General features: G+C 45.5%; 1 protein-coding gene across 1 annotated transcript in view; it reads right to left on the minus strand.

Moving 5' to 3' along the window:
- Positions 1-749: 749 nt before the first annotated feature.
- Positions 750-20,922, minus strand: part of crebbpa (CREB binding protein a) — a 32,319-nt gene continuing 12,146 nt past the window's right edge. Inside the window, 31 exon segments of the mRNA XM_046840178.1 lie at positions 750-2,663; positions 2,666-3,061; positions 3,064-4,099; positions 4,261-4,542; positions 4,631-4,792; positions 4,883-5,050; positions 5,180-5,345; positions 7,118-7,231; positions 7,315-7,461; positions 7,805-7,955; positions 8,851-8,918; positions 9,020-9,097; positions 9,554-9,610; positions 9,939-10,019; positions 10,644-10,732; positions 11,715-11,954; positions 12,108-12,226; positions 12,351-12,528; positions 12,627-12,788; positions 12,894-13,145; positions 13,276-13,434; positions 13,633-13,742; positions 13,844-13,906; positions 14,019-14,190; positions 14,281-14,398; positions 14,475-14,612; positions 14,701-14,803; positions 14,933-15,166; positions 16,116-16,229; positions 16,319-16,565; positions 16,758-16,922. Of these exon segments, the coding sequence (XP_046696134.1) occupies positions 1,882-2,663; positions 2,666-3,061; positions 3,064-4,099; positions 4,261-4,542; positions 4,631-4,792; positions 4,883-5,050; positions 5,180-5,345; positions 7,118-7,231; positions 7,315-7,461; positions 7,805-7,955; positions 8,851-8,918; positions 9,020-9,097; positions 9,554-9,610; positions 9,939-10,019; positions 10,644-10,732; positions 11,715-11,954; positions 12,108-12,226; positions 12,351-12,528; positions 12,627-12,788; positions 12,894-13,145; positions 13,276-13,434; positions 13,633-13,742; positions 13,844-13,906; positions 14,019-14,190; positions 14,281-14,398; positions 14,475-14,612; positions 14,701-14,803; positions 14,933-15,166; positions 16,116-16,229; positions 16,319-16,565; positions 16,758-16,922 (6,351 nt within the window). The 3' untranslated portion in view covers positions 750-1,881.

Raw genomic sequence — 20,922 nt, forward strand, 5'->3', positions numbered from 1 at the left:
TCAACAAACCTCCAGGATGAACCTTGGTCTTCAAGGATGAACAAAAGTGTACAACTGCTCAAGGAAATATTTCAGATGCATTCCTTGCTGCTGAAGCTGCCTGGATTCCATCTATTAAAACATTCATACATGCTAGAAGTGCATTCACAGACTGGAGTGTCGAGAGAAGGGCCATGAAGGTCCGCTGTATTCATGTTAACACCTATTTTTAAATAAACCCCATCACAAAAAATTAGATAAAACATAGAACATTGAGAAATATCTCAATCTACAGCAATGTTATGTCTGCCAATGTCTATGTAGATTTATAGGCGTCTGCTAGTGAATTCTCAGTTCTGGTAGGTTAGGAATATCGTCAAATGATTTTCTGAAACAGCAAAATGGACAGTGGTTCTAGCAAGTCGTCAAATTATATAAAAATTGATTTTAATATGCTGCTGTAATCCAAACAAGGGATTATGTAGGGACACTGTGTAAAACAAACAAACAAACAAACATGCTCTTGTCAAAAAAACAAACTGTGAAGGTAATACAAGCGAGATCCAGAACCGACTATGGAAGACGTCCTACCACACAAAACTCATTGGAATTCGCACCATGTTGTCGTCGATCATTTTCCAAAAACTGAACGCATCCAAGGGTTTTATTTCTTAGCTGAAACACGTACCAGAATATCTAACATTTACACATGGCTCCGTGTTCAGTTTGGAAACAATATATAAATAAAAAAATAAAAACAGAAGATTTGATCTGTTGCACACAGTTTATTTAACAATATGGTATATAAGTAAGAAATAAGGTTTTTTTTTAACCAGTTTATACAGTGATTCCATTCTCTCTTCCTTATATTTATAGTATTTTGCTTAATAACTTGCATGATTTACATTAAGAGGAAAAGTGGAGCCCCGGTTCAAGTTTGTGTGTGAGAGGAATGAGGGTCGATAGCAGAACTCTCAAGTTTTCCAAAAAGCAGTCAACCAGTGATCACCCATTCCAAACCCACTCAGCTCAGGGGCCTCCATCCCCTCTTACTTTATACTTATAGATCTGTATCACAAAATTAGGACCAAAAAAAGCAACAAATTTCTACATCTGCAAGACAGAAAGTCTGGGTCCAGGCCAGTGAGATGTCGTCTGGTTATGCACATCCGTTCAGGTTTGTTGTCGTACTGTGTTTCTGTCGAGTTTGTGGTTGTGTGTGTGTATATGTATGCCAAGTTATGCCTACCAGCACAAATAGTTCTCCTCAAAAAGACTTCACAATGAGGAAACAGGAGGGTTCCTCCAAAAAACATAGATCTGGAAAGAACAAAGGGGGTAAAAGAAAGAAAGAAAAAAAAAAAAAAAAAAAATAGTACAACACTAGAATACAATCATCAGGAAAGTTGAGAGCAGAGAAAACATTCCCCAGACAAAATTACTTTACAGTCTTTTAAACACAAATGCTTTTAAAGTTAGACAGGGTATAAAATAAAAATGTATGAATAATATAATGAACCTTTTGTAAATTTTCTTAAAAAAGAGCAGGCATGAAACCATACCCAAAAAACCCTGAAAAACAAAACCACGAGAAAAAGAAAGAAAAAAAAAATTAAAACAAAACAACGACCACATAAGGTCTGAACCAAAAAATATATTCTTTGCAATTTAAATCATTTTAAACACCACATTTTTTAATCCCTCAAACTCAAAGGAAGAAATCTCAGTCTCTAGGAAACATTCCTAGCATTTGCTGACACTTTTTTTTTCTCATATTACATTTCAGGAACTTTTTACATATCAGTACAAAAAAAATATTTATAGAGGAAAATGTGGGCGAAAAGGAAGCAGAAGCCGAAAAATAGGAAAAGGTGGGAGCACTTTTGGGGGCGGCTAAAAATGCTACAACCCCTCCACAAATTTCTCCAACGTGTCTCCTGTGGTGTCTCCGACCATGGCGAGGTCGGTGGGTAGGCCTCCGCGACCAGGTGCGTTAAGCTGCGAGAGCATGGTACTCTGCTCTGGGGTGCCAAGATGCCCCTGTTGCTCCAGGGTGGCGCCAGTAGGTATGGGTGTGCCCAGGCCAGGATGAGGCGAAGCAGAGTGGGGAGAGGGCTGCGGCTGGACCTGCGGCGAGGGGCTGGAGTGCTGCTGCGATGATGGTCGCGGGGACTGCACGGGTGCGGGAGAGCGAACCTGACTACCCAGCGTGCTGCCTGGCATGGGCTGTCCAGGTAGCAGGTGGCCTTGAGGGCTCATAGGGTTGGGTGGTGCCGGAGAGCCCATCTGTGGCTTGAGGACGGCCTGCTGCTGTTGCTGTTGTTGGAGCATGCGCTGATGGAGCAAGTTCTGGGCGCCATCCATGCCCAAACCTGGCTGCCCCATTTGTGCCATTGGTGGAAGTTGGCTCATAGGTCCTGCGCCTTGCATTGCCGTTAGTTGCTGGTGTTGCATGCGAAGTTGCGAGTAGCTGGATGCAGCACCCTGGGGTGGAGGGAACTGGCCATGCGCTGGTGGCATCACACCCTGCTGCTGCTGCTGCTGTTGTTGTTGTTGTTGCTGCTGCTGTTGTTGTTGCTGTTGTTGCTGCAGCTGATGCTGCTGGCGCAAGAGATGTCGACGGTACATCTCTGCATGCGCCGGGCTCATGATTTGACTCTGCGTTGGTCCGGGAGCCATACCTGTGGGTTTGGCTGCTGAGTTTGCTGGGATGGCATGCCAGGTCTTTGGACACCCTGCATGGCCATGGCTTGCATGGTGGCCTGCATGCCCTGTTGTTGCTGCTGCTGCTGCTGTTGCTGTTGCGGCTGGCTGGCATACTTCGCTGTCCTCTGCTTGATGAAAGCTGCCATGAGCTGTGGGTTGGACTTGAGGATGTTAAGCACCTGCTGCTGTTGCTGTGGTGAGCTGGGAGACTTCAGCGTGCGCAGAAGGTCTTGCAGGGCATTTGGTGCGATGGCTGGAGGTCTCTGGGGTGCTTGGGGTGGCCGCTGGCCCTGCGCAGGCACCATCATGCGCTGTGGAGGCTGCTGAGGCATCATGGGCCGCTGCTGAGGCACGGCTTGCTGGGGGCCTTGCGCGCCTGCTGCTGTGGTTGAGCTACCTGCGGCATTCCCGCCTGCATTCCCGGTTGCGCCCACTGGCCTTGCTGCATGCCTTGCATGACCTGTTGCCCCCGCGGTCCTCCCATCTGCATAGGAGGCTGCATGGCACCTGGCATACGCTGCGGTGGTTGCTGGTGGTTCAGGGGCAACCCGTTTACAGCCATCCGATAGTTCTGGTGGCTCTGTTGGGCCTGCGCCATCAACTCGATCTTCCGTGCCATTTGGACGGCAGCAGGCGGCGGGTGCTGCGGCGGTTGTTGCGGCGTCTGTTGCTGCTGCGGTTGCTGATGCTGCTGCGGTTGGGGTTGAGGGAGTGGAGATGGCTGCTGGTGCAGAGGTGAAGCCTGGGCACCTGGTTTACCTTGGGACACTTGCTGGCCGTTGCGTGGAGCAGTGGGATACGTGGGAGAAGTGACGCCGGCATTGGGCGTGGCCGGCTGGCTGGAAAGGAGGGGCTGTGGAGTTTGCGGCGTGTTTGGCTGCTGTTGTTGCGGCTGCTGGTGTGCCGTGGGCGTGCCTGGAGCTGCAGAAGGCGGAGGAGACGGCAGGCTTTGGGGTCCGGCCCGACCTTGCATGGTGGCCATACGCCGTCGCATCATCTGGGCTTGCTGGAGACGGTGCTGCAGCTGCTGCTGCCGCAGCTTGTGCTTGATGTTGAGGCAGAAGGGCACAGGGCACTTGTTCTCCTGGCAGTGCTTAGCGTGATAACAGCAAAGCGCAATAAGTTGCTTGCAGACAGGGCAGCCACCGTTGGTCTTGCGCTTGCAGCCCTTGGTGTGTTGTACTACCCGCTTCATCTTCTGGCAGGAAGGAAGAGAGCAGTTGGCATTGCGACACTGGCAGGCATGCACCAGGGACTGAATGCAGCGCTGGATGCTCAGGCGTCGACTCTCCTGTGGGCTCTTGGAGGCCTCGCCACTCTGGCTGTTGCTGTCGTCATCCAGACCAAGACCCCACTTGACCATCTGGTGTTCGTGGCCCTTAGAGTTGTAGCAGTTAATGCACAAGTCGAAGTCCTGTTTATAAAAAATGTAAAAAAAATTAATAAATTAAAAAACACACAATGAAAATTATTCCCATTGCAGATGACAATGAAACCCCATAATGAAATCGATCCACCCCAAACTGAACCCACCCCCATTTCCCTAGCGCTATAAGCACTTTCACTAGCTCTGACCTCGCACACGGTGCAGTGCCAGCGAGTCTCCACGTGGTGCTTGCACTCGTTGCAGGTGTAGACGAAGCGGTCCTGGCCCTGGTTGTGTAGTTCTACTAGCATGCACATAGTGCTCCACTTGCAGCGGCGCAGAGAGCTGAACTCCCAGTGTTTGTCACGCGCAAGCGTCAAAAACGCGTCTCGTCCGTCCATCAGGTCGCAGGAGAGCAGCGGGTCAGGGTCCATTATGGGCGGCAACGTGTTCATCATCGGCCCAGAGTGCAAATGGATCACGAAGAAAACCTGGAGGAAAGAGGGTGAAGAGGGTGCGTCAAGGTACGAAAAACATGCAGGATCCTACGTACTGCAGATAACTGCGGACGTGCCACACCTCTTTGTGTTTCTCCATGGTAGCGTAGAGTTTCTGGGATAGATCATTGGCTACATTCGGCATCCCAGGCTTCTTCTTATTGGCTCGGCTCACGCTGCTCTTATTCTTATTGGTTTTCTTGTTGTTCTTCTTCTTGGCAGTTTTGCTGTCCCCAGGCGTGCCCTGTAACCAGAAAGCGAGAATGTAAAACCTCAAGACTACACGGACCATGCACAATTCTTAAAGTGACGATTCTGTTTAGAGAAAGCCGACCTCTGGAGTTTCACAAGCTGCCGTGTTTTCCTCCTTCTTCCTCTCCTCCTCCTCCTGCTCCAACTCCTTAATGCTCTCCTCCAAAACGTTAGGCCAGAAATCGCCCTCGAAGTACGGCAACTCGTTCGCGCTCGTCAGGCGGTCTTCCGTCGCTTGTTTGAAGATGTCCTATTAAACAAAGCCATATGTATCTGTTTCAACGAATACATCCTTGATTACGTAAACATTTTGTTCCCCTTCACTTTACACAAAAAATAAAAATAAAGAAATAAATAAAGGGGGCGCAGGAAGAAATACCTTGTAGTCATGGAGTATTCTCTCTGCAAAGGCCTTGTCCAACATCTTACGGTACCATTCCTGCAGGCGCTTAGGTTTGGGGATCTTCTGGTCGGCAGGGTGACAGTGGAAGATGTAGTCGTCACCTTCGCTCGGAGGGCACGCCCAAATATGTCCCGTCACGTACCTGCGAAAGGGAATCGAAAAAGATTTTATTAAAAATAAAAAGCGCCCAGGTAGAACACCACCACAAATACAACCCCTGGCAAAAAGTATGGAATCACCCTTCTCAGAAGATGTTCATTCAAATGTTTAATTGTGTAGAGAAAAAACCAAGCACATATATGCCACAAAACAATTTTCACTCAACAAAACAATATTCTGGCTGTATAAAACACTTAAAAAAACAACAAAGAAAGATAACTATAGTCAATTACAAGTGTTTTTACAGATCAAACAGAGGAAAAAAATATGGAATCACACAAATCTGAGGAAAATTATATGGAATCACCATGCACTTTGCATTTCTAAAACAAACACCTGTATCTGATTACAACTGCTAATTAGTCTGCAGTTAAAAAAAGAGTGCTTGCACACATTAGTGATGTGTTGAACCAAGATGATTGACATAACTCATGGCTCCAACACGAGAGATGTCAGTTGAAACAAAGGAGAGGATTATCAAACTTCTCAAAGAAGGTTAATCTTCACGGAATGTTGCAAAAATGTTGGTTGTTCCCAGTCAGCTGTGTCTAAAATCTGGACCAAGTACAAATCAAATGGAAAGGTTGTAAAGGAAGCGTACTGGTAGACCAAGAAAGACATCAAAGCGCCAAGACAGAAAACTTAAAGCAATATGCCTTGAAAACAGAAAATGCACAACAAAACAAATGAGGAACAAATGGGCAGAAAGTGGAGTTCATGTCTGTGACCGGACTGTAAGAAATCACCTAAAAGAAATGGGATTTACATACAGAAAAGCCAAACGAAAACCATCATTAACATCTAAACAGAAAAAAACAAGGTTCCAGTGGGCTAAAGAAAGACAATCTTGGACTGTGGATGAGTGGATGAGAGTTATATTCAGTGATGAATCACGAATCTGCATTGGGCAGGGTGATGATGCTGGAACTTTTGTTTGGTGCCGTTCCAATGAAATTTATGAAGACAACTGCCTGAAGAAAACATGCAAATTTCCACAATCATTAATGATATGGGGTTGTATGTCAGGTAAAGGTATGGGAGAGATGACAGTCATTACATCTTCTATAAATGCACAAGTTTATGTTGAGATTTTGGACACTTTTCTTATTCCATCAATTGAAAGGATGTTTGGTGATGGTAGCATCATTTTTCAGGATGATAATGCATCGTGCCATAGGGCAAAATCTGTGAAAACATTTCTACAGGAAAGACATATAATGTCAATGGCATGGCCTGCAAATAGTCCGGACCTCAATCCAATTGAAAATCTGTGGTGGAAATTAAAGAAAATGGTCCACGACAAGGCTCCAACCTGCAAAGCTGATCTGGCAACTGCAATAAGACAAAGCTGGAGACAGATTGATGAAGTATACTGTTTGTCATTAGCTGAATCCATGCCTCAGAGAATTCAAGCTGTTATAAAAGCCAGAGGTGGTGCAACAAAGTACTAGTAGTGTTTTTATTTGGTGATTCCATATAATTTTCCTCAGATTTGTGTGATTCCATATTTTTTTCCTGTTTGATCTGTAAAAACACTTGTAATTGACTATAGTTATCTTTCTTTGTTGTTTTTTTAAGTGTTTTATACAGCCAGAATATTGTTTTGTTGAGTGAAAATTGTTTTGTGGCATATATGTGCTTGGTTTTTTCTCTACACAATTAAACATTTGAATGAACATCTTCTGAGAAGGGTGATTCCATACTTTTTGCCAGGGGTTGTACTAAAACGCGCGTGCAGAAATTGACCGGACATACCCTAATTTCTTGACATATTCCAGATAACCGATAAGGATCTCGTGATAAACTGCCGTCCGAAGTACGCGAGGTCTGAAGAAGTGAATACTGTCAAGGTAGGATATGTATACCCGTCTGCAAAACAAAAAGGAAAAGCAGAGTGAAGATCGGCTCTCTGGCGCCACTTACCCCGCGTTGCACGCTCGGGTGGGTTTTACCTGGTGTTTGGGAAAGGACACTCCGAGCCGTATTCCTGCACGTGCATGCCAAAGAAACACACGTCGACGCCATCGATCTCCTCGAAGGCGAAAAGTGCTTTGGTTCTGTAGGGGAAGCTCTCGGACATCTCGTTGTTGTCTACAAACCTGGCGGGAGACCAAGCCGTTAGTTTTGAGTAGTATTTCATGCACCAGTCATTAAGAGGCAGCACAGAAAATCTGAACTCCTAAAGAGGTGATGGACAGTTCGAAAAATCACTTATTTGTCCCTTCACAACTAACACATGAAAGATAGCAAGTATTGCATATCAACAATAAATGTACAGATATACAGTGTATAAAAATATATAACGAAGAAACAGAAGTTACAGGATCGAAGCGAACAATGTAAGCCATGAAGACTAAATGCTGTTCAAGTGGATGCTGGTCAACTTCACATGCTGCTCAGAGTAAACATAGTGCGGAGGAAAGACTTGCTGAGCGTAGATACCTGGCCTTCATGCCGGGTTTGACTTCCACCGTTTTGTCCGAACTGGCCACCACTCGCACGAACACCTCACCGGCTTCCGGGTGGTTCTGTCTCTTCAAGTACTTGTTCACGCGGTCCTCTATATATGAGCCCAACCGTGTCACTTGCAATCCTGACACACACACAAACACACACCTCATTAAAGTGAATTGTTTCATGTTTACAGGGTATAAAGACTAAAATGGTACAATTTACACCCCTAGTGAGTGCATTAATAAAAAAAATAAAAAAAATCCAATGGTGCTCCGATACAACTTCATTCTGATTAGTATTTAAACCCCGATTGTAAAGCAAGCGCTCACATGTACACAGATCAGGCATAGCATTATGACATTATAACACTATGAGTGGTGAAGTGAAGAACACTAATGATCTCTTTAATCATGGCACCTGTTTGTGGGTGGATATATTTATTAGGTAGCAAGTGAACATTTTGTTCTCAAAGTTGACGTGTTAGAAGCAGGAAAAATGGGCGCGCGTAAGGAGTCTGACGAAGGCAAAACTGTGACGGCTAGACGACTGGGTCAGAGCGTGTCTAAAACTGCAGCAGTCAGTATTTACAAAAAATGCTACAAGGAAGGAACAGTGGTGAACCGATGACAGGGTCGTGGCCAGCCGAATCTCATTGATGCACATGGGGAGTGAAGGCTGGTCCGTGTGGTCCGATCCAACGGACGAGCTCCTGTACTGCTGAAGAAGTTCATGCTGTTGATGCTCGATGGCTCGGAACTATTTTAGCAGCAAAAGGGGACCAACACAATAGTAGGCAGGTAGTCGTTATGTTATGCCTGATCGGTGTATAACCTGTATTTATTCGCTTGTCTTTGCTCGTTTGTCTGGTGGATCATTAAAACAATATATTTAACTGAAAAGGTATGAAAATGTCGACGAGTTTAGAACATGGCTGATAAGAAAAGCCCGAATCTACCGCTCTTCAAACGATTCCTAGAACTCATAACATGCATATGCTCAACTGAGATCCTTTGGCCATTCTGACGATTCCTTACTTTTTGCTGAGAACTTATTTTCTTTCCTCGTCTTCCCGCTCTTCTTCAAGCAGTTATCGCAAATAAAACTGTGGAGACAGAGCAGTTATCAGACGTTGCTCTATGAGACCATGCAAAAAAAAGAAAGAAAAAAAAAGAACCTAAAACTAAACAAAACACACACACTTACCCAGAGGGCCAGATGACTTCATAATGCAGGACGCATATCTGGTGCATCTTGCGCCCACAATCTTTACATTCAACAAACCTGAGTGCAGAAGAATCGATTCGGCGTTAACGATAAACTGTGGCAGATTTTGCGAAATGTATGAACTCTGATGTGCACAACTGCATAAATATATACAGCAAGGCAGAAAAATCATTGTTAATTCGCTATACCTCCGGTTCTTACGCATTTGCAGGCAAACTGGTGCAAATACGCCTTTGTTGGAGGACTGATCGTGACGCTGCGTCAATACTACAATGATTATTACTCAATATTTTAAACTATAATATTTCCCTAAATCGGAGCAGAAGACACTGGAGAGGGAGAGTCCCCCTCGAGTCTTACAGCAGGGGGCACCATTTAAACAGAATGCCTGCTAGTGGACTACTGCGCACACACTCCAATTTTCTTACTGCAGTAGTTTTATTAAAAGTGAGGTCCGTCACACAGATCAGCCAGATGTCTGGGTTTAATGCACAGACTGATACCACTACTTACGGCTCTGGGTCTAGTGAGTCGTTCTTCTTTCTTTCAAACTGGTCCTTGGAAATCATCCTGTGCGCACACAAAAAGAGAGAGAGAAACAGATAAAAAAAAAAAGTAAGTAAGAGCGAGAGGAGACCGAGAGGAAGGCAAAGAAAGAGAAAGAAATAGAAAAGACAGGGAGAGCACGGAAGAAATAAAATAGAGTGCGACAGAGTGAAAGAGAGAAGAATAGAGAGCAGAGGGAAACCAGAAAGAAGAAAGTGTGAGAGGGAAAGAAATACAATAGTGTGAAAAATGAAAGAAAGACGGAAAAAGAAAAAGTTTTTGATCATTTATTCTATAAATCTTTTTTGCTAATCTATACATTCTTTTCAGGCTCCGTTATGTGAGCACTCACGTTTGCGGCTGTGCGGGATCATCTCCCAGAGTCACGCTTTCTCCCTGAATCTCGTTGAAGCATTTCTCGCAAAAGTGATACCTGTGCACAGAAACAGCACATGGTTACACTTATATATATATATATATATACACACACACACACACACACACACACACACACACACACACACACACACTTTCACCACAGTTTTCTCTCCACATTGAATCATCTCTGATTCCCTGCAGCTGGGTTGAGAATGCAGTGAGCCAAAGCAGTGTTCATCCTGCAGGGGGCGCAGGGGAGTCTGTTGTGTCTAATTGGGTATTTTGTTGAGGGAAAAGAACGCGGTACACAAGAGCCTAGCGCGTGTCTTACTACTGGAGTTGGATTAAAAACACAGGGTAATGGAAGATGCACCTACTAAGTCCACACATTGGTGTTCTCTCAAATAGAAAGAAAGTGTGCAAATATAGAACCAATAAGGACAGTCAAATATTTTGCATGAGTATGTTCCTATTATTATTAATTCTATTATTAAAAGCATTACCAGACTATTGGGCTGCAAGGAAAAGGTAAAGTGACTTCTCACAAGGTAGGTGCGACGGATATACGCACTTTACCTCAACCACTTTAGTCTTTTCTATGCGCATCCCGCCATGCGTCCTTTTTCTTCTCGAAGCGGCAAACTGCTGATCTCCTCTGCGCTTCAGGTCTATGACTCACCTGTTTTGGTAGCTGTAGTAGGTGCCGTCACGGGGAATGGTGCAGAGCTGTTTGCCGTAGCAGCACAGCGTTTGAGGGGAGAACTCGTACTGCAAAACAAAGGCACAAGACGTTCGTGAGTAGCGGAGAACAGAGCTGGCACCCAACTATCGATTCAGCAATAATATACCTCGATCTAATATCATTGGCAAAATGCAGCTCGAGTCCATCAAGACCTGGGTCCTAGAGATCACCTTGACTTCTTTATGTTCCTCAAACCATTGAAAGATCCCAGTGGAAAGCTGCCCAGGGCATCAATCTGCCTTCACTTGCTTGCCGCACTTCCTGGTTCTGTTCATCAAAGCCTTTGGGTGCTCATAATCCAGTCGCAACTCCACGGTTGTTCTTCCTTGGTGCACTTTTAATAAGTACTCACCACGGCGTACCAAAAACTCCCTGCTAGACCCGCTGTTTTGGCGATGCGCTCAACCAGCCATCTAGACATCGCAGTCTGCTCAAATCTTTACACTTGCACATTTTTCCTGCTTTCAACACGTTAACTTTGTGATCCGACTGTTCACTTGCTGCCTAAAATACCCCACCTGGCAGTAAGTGAATAGTGCAAATGAAAGGAGAGAATCAATGTTAGACACCTGACCTGCGTCTAATCGGTGTAAATGCTACAGTTCGGTCCTGATGTCTAAAACATGCATTTCTTCAGCTTTGCGCCTTCCGGTTGAGCAGGAGCTCATCTAAACGTCCCCAGCACCACTCACTCGGGAACACATCTGATTGGGATTGCTGTGTTCTCACCTGCCTAGACAGAAGGAACTAAACGTACCAGACGAAACCTCCAGCAGATCTAAAATCCTTTAACAAACTATGGCGCCTTCCTGAAACTTGAAAAATATATAACTAAACAATATTCAAGTTAAATATTGCACAGGCTTTCAGTCACATTTTCTGCATATGAAGAAACTCGTACATGAAAGAACCCCTACAGAACCTCCAGACGTCACTAGTCGAATCTTGGTCGTTCTAATGACGAGAAATCAAGCATGAAATACGAATATAATCAACAAGTGTGCTTACCTTCCGACCGCAGCAGTACCCGAGGCCCTGCATGACCGGGTCGATCTCCTGCTCAAACACCTCGGCCAGCTTGGAGCAGTACTTGTAGACACGCGACGTCTTCCTGTTGTAGAGCCAGGCGTTGTTGAACATGAGCCAGACGTCGTCCACGTACTGCCAGGGCTCCTGGTACTGACCCGTGTCCAGTTTGCGCTTTATGGTCGACAAGTCGATGGGGTTCTTCACGATGTCAAAGTAGTCCTGCGTCAGACCCAGAATAGTTTTTTTAAACCAATGAGCAAACCAATAAAGTAAAAATGAAACCTATAGATGTGTGTGTGTTTGTGTGTGTGTGTGTGTGTGTGTGTGTGTGTGTGTGTGTGTGTGTGTGTGAGGTGCGAGTGAGGAACTAACTGGGATGCCCAGCAGGATGGGGTCCACAGGCTGGCGGAAAGGCAGAGACTCGGGGTCCTGTCTGTATAAAGACTCGAGCGTTGGCATTAGTGCCTGGCGTAGCTCCTCCGGTTTAAAGACTGAAGCAAGAATAAAAAAAATAAAAAATAAAAAAAGGATTTTATTGGTAAGGAAGGGAAAAAAAAAATAAATACAAAATTGCTTCACTCAAAAAAAAAAAAAAAAAAAAAAAAAAAGACTCACTTTTCCGCCGAGATTGCGATGGCGAAGACGACGTCGTGCCGGCTGCGCTGCTTTCTTCCTCCTCTTTGGTCTCAACCTTAATGTCGGGCTTCTTATCTTCCATTTCCATCGGCTCCTGCTTGGGCTCCAAGCTGTCCGGCTCTTCCTTCTTGATCAGAGGACCAGAATCCTCCTCCACCTGCGACAGTCACATGAATAATCATTTGAAGTTTAAATGAAATATAAAAGAAATTATTTCAAGTTAAAAGAAAAATCTGTTGCGGATCCAGGACTCGCCTCCATCTTAGGTTCGGCTTTCACCGCACTGGACTCGAAGTCCTGCTCCTCTAGTTTGGGCTCTGCTTTGGGTTCGGCCGCAGGGGGCAACTCGGGGACGGCGTGCGCGTGAAGGTCTGTGCTCGCCGTCGACGCCGGAGTGGGAACTCTGTTATCGCCACTCTGGACACGTGCAAAGAGACTCCTGTTACACTACTGATCAAAAATCTAAGAGACTTTCATATGTGGTTTTAGAATAATCATACGGCTAAAGGTTCACGTGCTCACCGGCGTGCCAGGATGGGGCTGTGGCAGGGCAGGCAGCTCGGTCTGAGGCTGCGAGTGGGGCGGCGTGCTCTGTGCCGGGCCGGGGGTGGGCGTGCCAGCCTGGTTAGTCTGCAGTGGCGGCAGATTAGCGCCTGTGCCCGGAGCGCTGACGCTAGGGGGCGGAGTTGTACCCAGAGGGGCCTGGGGAGGCGCCGGGCAGTTCATCTGCGAGCCCAGAGAGCCGAGGGCGTTCAGAGGGAGGTTCTGCGGCTGCTGGGGGGAGAGGGGGTACAAGCAAAGTGTGTTGGTGTCGGGAGTCAATACTAACAATACGACGCACAATATAACTACAAGACGTTACCCTGAGCATCGTGTGCGTGTACGAGTGTGTGCTGGGTCAAACCTGAGGGACTGCCGCCTGCGTGTTGGGCTGGCCCGTGGTGACGTTCATCGGGTTAGCACCGGCTGAAAACTGCTGCATGAACTGCGGCTGATTCGCTGCCTGCGGCACCATGTTCCCACCGTGAGGTCCCAGCATGCCTGGGTTCCCGCGTGCGCCGATCTGATAGAAAAGACAAATTAGAAATTATTTAATTTTTTTGGTAATTACAGGGTTTCTACACATTTTATCAAAACTGTAAACATTTTTTACTCCAAACCTGGAAAATCACTCAAATCAATTTCCATACTTGTGTGTGTGTATAGGTAGGTTATTAATAACGCATATTTTGTGTGTAAAATAAAGCGAGAAAACACCAACTGGAGAAACAGAGGCCATGCTGATGGGTTGCGGGTGGCTCAATGGAGAGGCGGCTCGAGCGGTCCCTGGAGACACGTTCTGCATGGACATCGCATTGAACTGGTTTATACCTAAAGCATGAAAGCACAACAATGAATCTATGAGTTATCACACACACACACACACAACATTTAGTATCTGTAATTAAAACAGGAAAAAAAAATGACAGCACCTTGGGTGACCTGCATGCGGGTAATCATCGGATTTGGCACGTTAGGCATAGGCACGGGTCCATCTTTACGAAAAAACGGAGAAAGAGAACAATTAAGTGCTTGTGTGAGGAAGTGAGGAAGTGTGTGAGGAACATCTGTATTAGAGTGTAGGTGGGTCAAGCTTAAGAGACTCACTCTGAGGTCGGGCCCCCAAAGAGTTGGGTTGGTTCAGAGCGGGCTGCTGTGCCCCCGGCGCAGTCATAGGCGGCTGGTTGATGATCTGCTTCTGGAGCCGGGAGCGCCTCTTCTCCTCCAGCTCCTTCTGGATCTTGTAAATCTTCTCGGCCAGGAAGTGGTAGTACTCGTCCTGAAAAAGTAAAACAAATATATAAAAATCGATGGAATATAATATACAACAGGAATCCGCGAGTCCTCGAAGTGCTGTCCGTCTCCTTACTCTGCTGTTGGCCGACTCGTACATGTCTCCCTCGACTTTCCGGGCGTACGCCACCAGATTCTCCATGCGCCGGTCCTTCAGAGCTGCGGGATCCGGCGTCGGGAAAATGGCCTGGACTCTGCATGAACAAACGCCTGCGTTAGCGCGAAAAAACACGTGGTTAGAACGCGAATGAATCGGTTCCGGATGCTTACAGTTTGTGGACGAGGTGGTTGCGGAGGTCCTGAGTGACATGTTCGTGCCAGGCTTTTCTCACTCCGGTGGAGGACAGCGGTGCTGCCGTGGGCACGTTACCAAGAGATCCGACTGCCGTGCTATCGGACATCAGCTGACTACAAGAGAGAAGAAAAAAAGAACGAGAGATTTGCTGCTATGTTGGAAATAAAGTACAAGATCCTGAAATACAGTGAGGTTGATTACTTGGCAGTGAGAGTGGATTGCATGTTGGCGTCGGGATGCAGTTTAGCTTGATCCGACATGGGCACGCCCATCGCCCCGCCGCTCATGCTCATCTGGTTGGGTCCTGCAGGAGAAATGTTGTGTTTCAGTACCAGAATGCCACTCACACACCATAACAATGAGACTAACGCAATCAATTTCCGTCTTGCATGATGTCAAAGTATCTTTTTTTTTTTTTTTTTTTGGGAAGTACCGAGTGCGTTCAGCTGCCTCATCTGCTGGTGTGGGGTCTGTGCAGGCTGCGTGGGAGGCGTTTGGGTCTGCGCAGGGCTCTGGTTGCTGTAGGGGAGGCCGAGGGCGGCGTAGGCTCGCTGCATTGAGCTTGGGTCTATAGGAGCTGGGGTGTTCAGGGCCGGAGCCGTGTTCTGACCCGAACCCACTGGACCTATTGAGTTTTGCAGGCCCGTGTTAGGAGACGTCAGCATCGCTTTATATATAAAAAAAAAAAATAAAAATAAAATAAAAATAAAGGAAACGATTACAAATGTTAAAACAAGGTTTCAGCAAGTTTCACAGAGTCAAATATTAAGATTTCAAAAATCTAAAACTGTTCACAACTGGCCTGAACCGAGCCCTAAACTCATTTATTTTAAGCCAAGTATCACTAAACCTTTACTTTGCCATAGCTGTGGGAGTCTGTGATACAATCCACAAGAGATTTACAGGCCAATAACAGAAATCTGATTGGCTGTTGTGTGTTTGACTCATTTGTAGTTGTAATACAGCTAATGATATCTGGAATAGCGAAACAAAGAACTACAACACCACAAAAACTAACAAACAAACATTCTAAAATTCTAACATTCACATTTTAAATGAGCATTAGAGGCAGCATTACAGGAGCATCGGAAAATTAAGATCCATTTAAAATGATTCAAGACCTAAAACAGCAAATTCAACACTTTTTAAGGCCTAAAATTTTCAGTAATTCAATGAATTATATTATGGAGACCCTGTAAAAGCAAACAACAGGTACTCTTCCATGGAATATTGCACATTCCATCAATTTGTGTGTGTGTGTGTGTGTGTGTGTGTGTGTGTGTGTGTGTGTGTGTTGGGGGTTTGGGTGTCGGGCATATTATTAAAATCAAGATCGCAGAAAATTGTTAAAAAAGAAAAAGAAAAAAAAAAAAACAGGATATAAAGCGTGTAGTTTCCCCTCCTCTTGTAAAGTTGCAGTAAATGGACATGCAATAAATAGCGAAAAGGGAGGACTTTCTTCATTTACTACTGGTGGCATAACGCCTTAATAGATAAAAAGTTAGGGAGTAACTCTGTCGTTCAACCTTGGTTAAAAAAAAATGAGGGGGAGGGGATGGTGTGAAAAATAAAGAGCAATAGGTTATTTTGGAGGGAGTTGAGGTTAGCAGACTCACGCTGCTGGTTGCGCTTGTCGCTGGCATTCTTTAAGGGGAGGCACACGGGGCAGTCGTGCCGGGTGCAGTTCTTCCAGTGAGAAATAATTTGCCTCGAGGACGCACAGTGAGCCACTGCAGACAGAAGACGAGAGAGAGAGAGAGAGACGAGTGAGCGAGCGTTTAAAAAGTGCTGAAAGTGCGTTTTGGCTCGAGCAACTCACCCTGACAGGACTTGCCGGCCTGACAGTGGGTCATGTGGTTGAGAACGTTCTTCATGGTCTTGCAGTGGGGCAGGGCACAGGCCCGCACCTCGCCGTTTGCCTGCTCGCGACGCTGGCACTTGTGCGCGTGGAGCAGCAGGACCAGCTGCTGCTGGATCAGCTTGCGCTTCTCCGGGTCAGCCGTGGGACCGGCAGGAACGCCCTGACAACCAACCATTCCCACGGACACCTGCTGTGGCGCCTGGGGCTGCACACAAAAACACACAAGGACGCGCTCGTTGTGGACAAATAAACAGATTCTGATCCAATTAACAGCCGATATGAGTCATGATGGCAGGCAGGTGATGAAAAAAAATAAAATAAAAAATATGACATCCAACCAAGAAAAAGCTGCAAACTGAATCGTTTGTGCGAAACAAACCAGCGTCCAAACACTCACCATGTTCGGTACATTCGGCACAGCGGCTCCCTTTAGATCAGCGCCGAAAGCTGGCAGACTGTTCGCCAGCGCTGCTTTATTCTGCATCTGGGCACCCGCTGTCGCTAACTGCTGCCCACCCGCCTGGTACTGACCGAATGGACTGCCACCCCCGGCCATGCCCATCTACAAACAAACAGGAAGGAGAAAATGTTTATATGATACATACGAAGCAGCTACCGATGCAATAAGTTTCACCCCCTATTGCGATACAGCGTGATCCGATTCCGATGCGAAACAATGCCATGGGAAGAAATACGATGCTGTACAATTCACTATGGTACGGATAGTTGGCTTTTATTTCTTTGGTTCAGGCAGACAGCAAATAATACATTTACTTAAGGGCCTTCTGACGCATGGCCCTTCTACAAACAAGCCTTAAAAAAATAAATAACTAAAGAACAACACACGAGACAAAAGTATAAATAAAACCAGACGTTCTTTTTCTGTTCTGCCTCCAGGATGCAGCTCTACCTCTGCCATGTTAATCTGTATTGTGTGTGACTCTCGGGAAATGCATCGGTCTCCATAGTGTTGTGATACGTCATATTTACGTAGCAGTAGCGGTGCTAAGAGAAGGTGCTTGAGAAATAGCTTAGCGAGAAGAATACACACACACACACACACACACACACACACACAGTGTGGGAAATAAGTGAACAGTATAGTTTTTAGGGTGGGTTTACTTTAACAAAGAGAACGAATAAAAAAAATGTGTCCTGTCCCTTTAAGAAAGTGCTCCTAATATCAACTAATTATATGTATAAAAGACACCAGTCACAGAATCAACCTCTTCCATTCAAACCTCTCCACCACCATGGTTTTGTAGACCCTTACAAGGCTGGAATGGGCTACAAGACCAGCAGCAAGAAGCTTGGTGAGAAACAGAACACTGTTGGTGTGATCATTTGAACACGAACACAATCCCCACTGTCAAACATGGAGGAGGAACCGTTCTGCTTTAGGGCTGTTTCTCTGCAAGGGTACGGAAAGACTTGACCACATGTATGGGGCCATGCACTGTAGAATCTTAAATGAGAACCTCCTCAAAAAAAAAAAAAAAAAAACAACATACACATACAAAATCATACGGCCAAGGCTTGTATCCCATTCCAGCCTTGTGCAGGTCTACAATCTTGTGCCTGACGTCCTTTGACAGCTCTTTGGTCTTGCCCATGGTGGTGAAGAAGTTTCAATGGAAGAGGTTGATTCTGTGACTGGTGCAATTTATATACACAAGTTGATATTAGGAGCACTTTCCTAAAGGTACAGGACTAAATTGGGTCTGTGGGTCAGAATTCTTGCTGATTCATACAGGATTAAATATAAATGTTTAAAACTTTATGTTGCTACCTGATACTACAATTGTTCAAATGCATATATTTATTTACTCAATCTACACTCAGTACTTCATAATGACAAAAAAAAAAAAAAAACCCTATTTAATTAAAAATGTTATGTGCATAAGTATTCAGGCCCTTTGCAACAACACTTGAGCTCAGGCGCCTCCAATCTCTCTTGATCGTTGCTGAGATGTTTCTACACCTTGACTGGTTTTGACTGGACATGATTTGGAAAGGTTCACAACTCTCTATAGAAGGCCTTACAGCTGACAATGCAGATTAAAACACAAACCAAGCAATGAGGTCGAAGGAACTGCCTGCACAGCTCAGAGACAGGATTGTTGTAAGGCAAAGATCTGGAAAAAGCTACAAAAAAAAGATTGCTGCTGCACTGAAGATTCCCAAAGGCACAGAAGCCACCATAATTCTCAAATGGAAGAAGTGTGGTACAACAAGGGCTTCTCCAAGAGCTGGTTGCACAGCCAAACCGAGCAATCGGTGGAGAAGGGCCTTAGTAAGAGAGGTGACCAAGAACCCTCGAAAACTGATCACCCTGACTGACCTCTGGAGATCCTGTGTGGAGATGGGACAAAGTTCCAGAAAAACAACCATCACTGCAGCCCTTTACCGATCTGGACTTTATGGCAGGGTGGCTGGTCTGATGACACAAAAATCGGCCTCTAAACGTTACATCTGAAAGAAACTAAGCATCACTCAACACCTGCCCAAAACCATCCCAAAAGTAAAGCGTGGTGGTGGCAGCATCAGAGCGTGGGAGTGTTTTTCTGCAGCAGGGTCTTGGCAGGTGGTCTAGGGTTGAGGGAAAGCTAAATGTACGGAGATGCCCTAAACAAAAACCTGTTCCACGGTGCTCAGGACATCAGTCTGGGCTGAAGGTTCACCTTCCTACAACACAACCACCCTAAAAACACAGCCAAGACAACTCTGTCAATGTCCTAGAGTGGTCCATCCAGAGCCATGACTTGAATACGACTGAACATCTCTGGAGAGACCTAAAAAGGGCTGTCGATCAACAATCCCCATCCAACCTGACCCAGCTTTATAGGATTTGCCATGAAGAATGGATGAAAATGACCACAATGCAGGTGGGCATCATTCACAAAAGGTTTCGAAGGCTGTCGTTCCAAATCTGTGATTTCAAGAATATTGAATCTTTACAACATAACACACTAATTCAAGTTCGCCAAGAAGGCTGGTCGTCCACGGGAGACAGATACAAGAGAGGACAGGATACTGTGGAGGATCTCAATGGGCAATCGTTTCCACACTGCAGCTGGAATTGCTCACCAGTTCAGCGCTGAACAGGGTAAGGATCTGTCTCGTCATACAGTGTCTTGACGTTTAAGAGCATTTGGACTGAAAGCTCACTCTGCAGTGACCAAACCTCTCATTAGCAGAAAGAATCAAAAGGCTAGACTAAGCATGTTGTGTGGACAGAGGAGAACTGGTCCAAAGTTCACTTCAGTGATAAAAGCAAGTTTAATTTATTTGGGTCCGATGGGAAACATTATGTTCGGCGACAAACTGGAGAAAGACTGAACCCAAAGTGTGTAAAGAAGTCAGTGAAAAGTGGAGGAGGAAGTGTCATGGTTTGGGGCATGTTTTCTGCAGCAGGAGTTGGGCCTCTTCTACAGCTACATGGCAGAGTGAATGCAAATGTTTATCAGAACCTTCTTCAACAACATATGGTTCCTTCCCTCGTTCATCACCCAATCAGCCCACAGTGTTCATGCAGGACAACGCTCCATGTCACACAGCAAAACGGGTAAAGCAGTTCCTTGAAACTGAAAACATTGAAATAATGACATGGTCTGTCCTGATCTCAACCCAATAGAGAACCTCTGGAAAATCCTTGGCGACAAAGTTATGGCCAAGAAACCCACTACAGTCACCGAACTGTGGAGGAGACTGGAAGAAGAGTGGACCAAAATCACACCAGAGCAGTGTGAGAGACTGGTCCTGTCCTGTGGCTGCAGATGTGCTGAAGTCATTCAGAGCAGAGGCCTGTACACTTCCTACTAATTGCTGACTGTTGTAACCTTCAGAAAATTTTGTTGTAATCTTTTTCCATGCTACAGTCATTGTTGTTCTCCAATTTTGATCAGTGTGTTTTCTGCAAAATATTGGTTTTTTTTGGAAATGCTTTGGTTATTTTGTGGAAAAGGTGTTCTGGTAGCATGGTATAGACAGGACAAAAACTCCAACTGTTGAGCAGTGAAGATGACATTATTTCAGAATTGTTCAATTGTTTATAAATTGTTCTTTAATTTTGATCGCCAGTGTGTACAGGTGTGTGTGTGTGTGTGTGTGTGTGTGTGTGTGTGTGTGTGTGTGTGTATAATGTTGAATATATGGAAATGGAGACAGAAATATAGAAAACTTTTGCCGACTTTCCACCACTGCAGCTCTATTGACTGCTCAGAATATCAGAATAAAAGTTTTCCGTGGGAGACACATGTACGATGCCATCGCAGCGGAGATAGAGAGCAAACTCACAGCCCATTTGCTCTTTGTGGGAAGATAAACTGCCACGGTCACTGATAATAGCGCAAACTTTGTAAAAGCGTCCCGAATGTTTCAAGCTGATGATGAAGCAGAGAATGATGTAGACGAGGACGAGGTCATATTTACGGAATTGCACCATGTTTTACGAGATGACAGCGAGAGGTATGTTCTCCCTCCACATCACCGGTGTGCAGCCCACACTCTTAACCTTATAAACACGAACGATAGTTACATTCCTGACGGTGAAGGCAGATTGA

This window comes from Silurus meridionalis, chromosome 26, assembly GCF_014805685.1.
Source record: "Silurus meridionalis isolate SWU-2019-XX chromosome 26, ASM1480568v1, whole genome shotgun sequence".
In the NCBI taxonomy this organism is placed as follows: Eukaryota; Metazoa; Chordata; class Actinopteri; order Siluriformes; family Siluridae; genus Silurus; species Silurus meridionalis.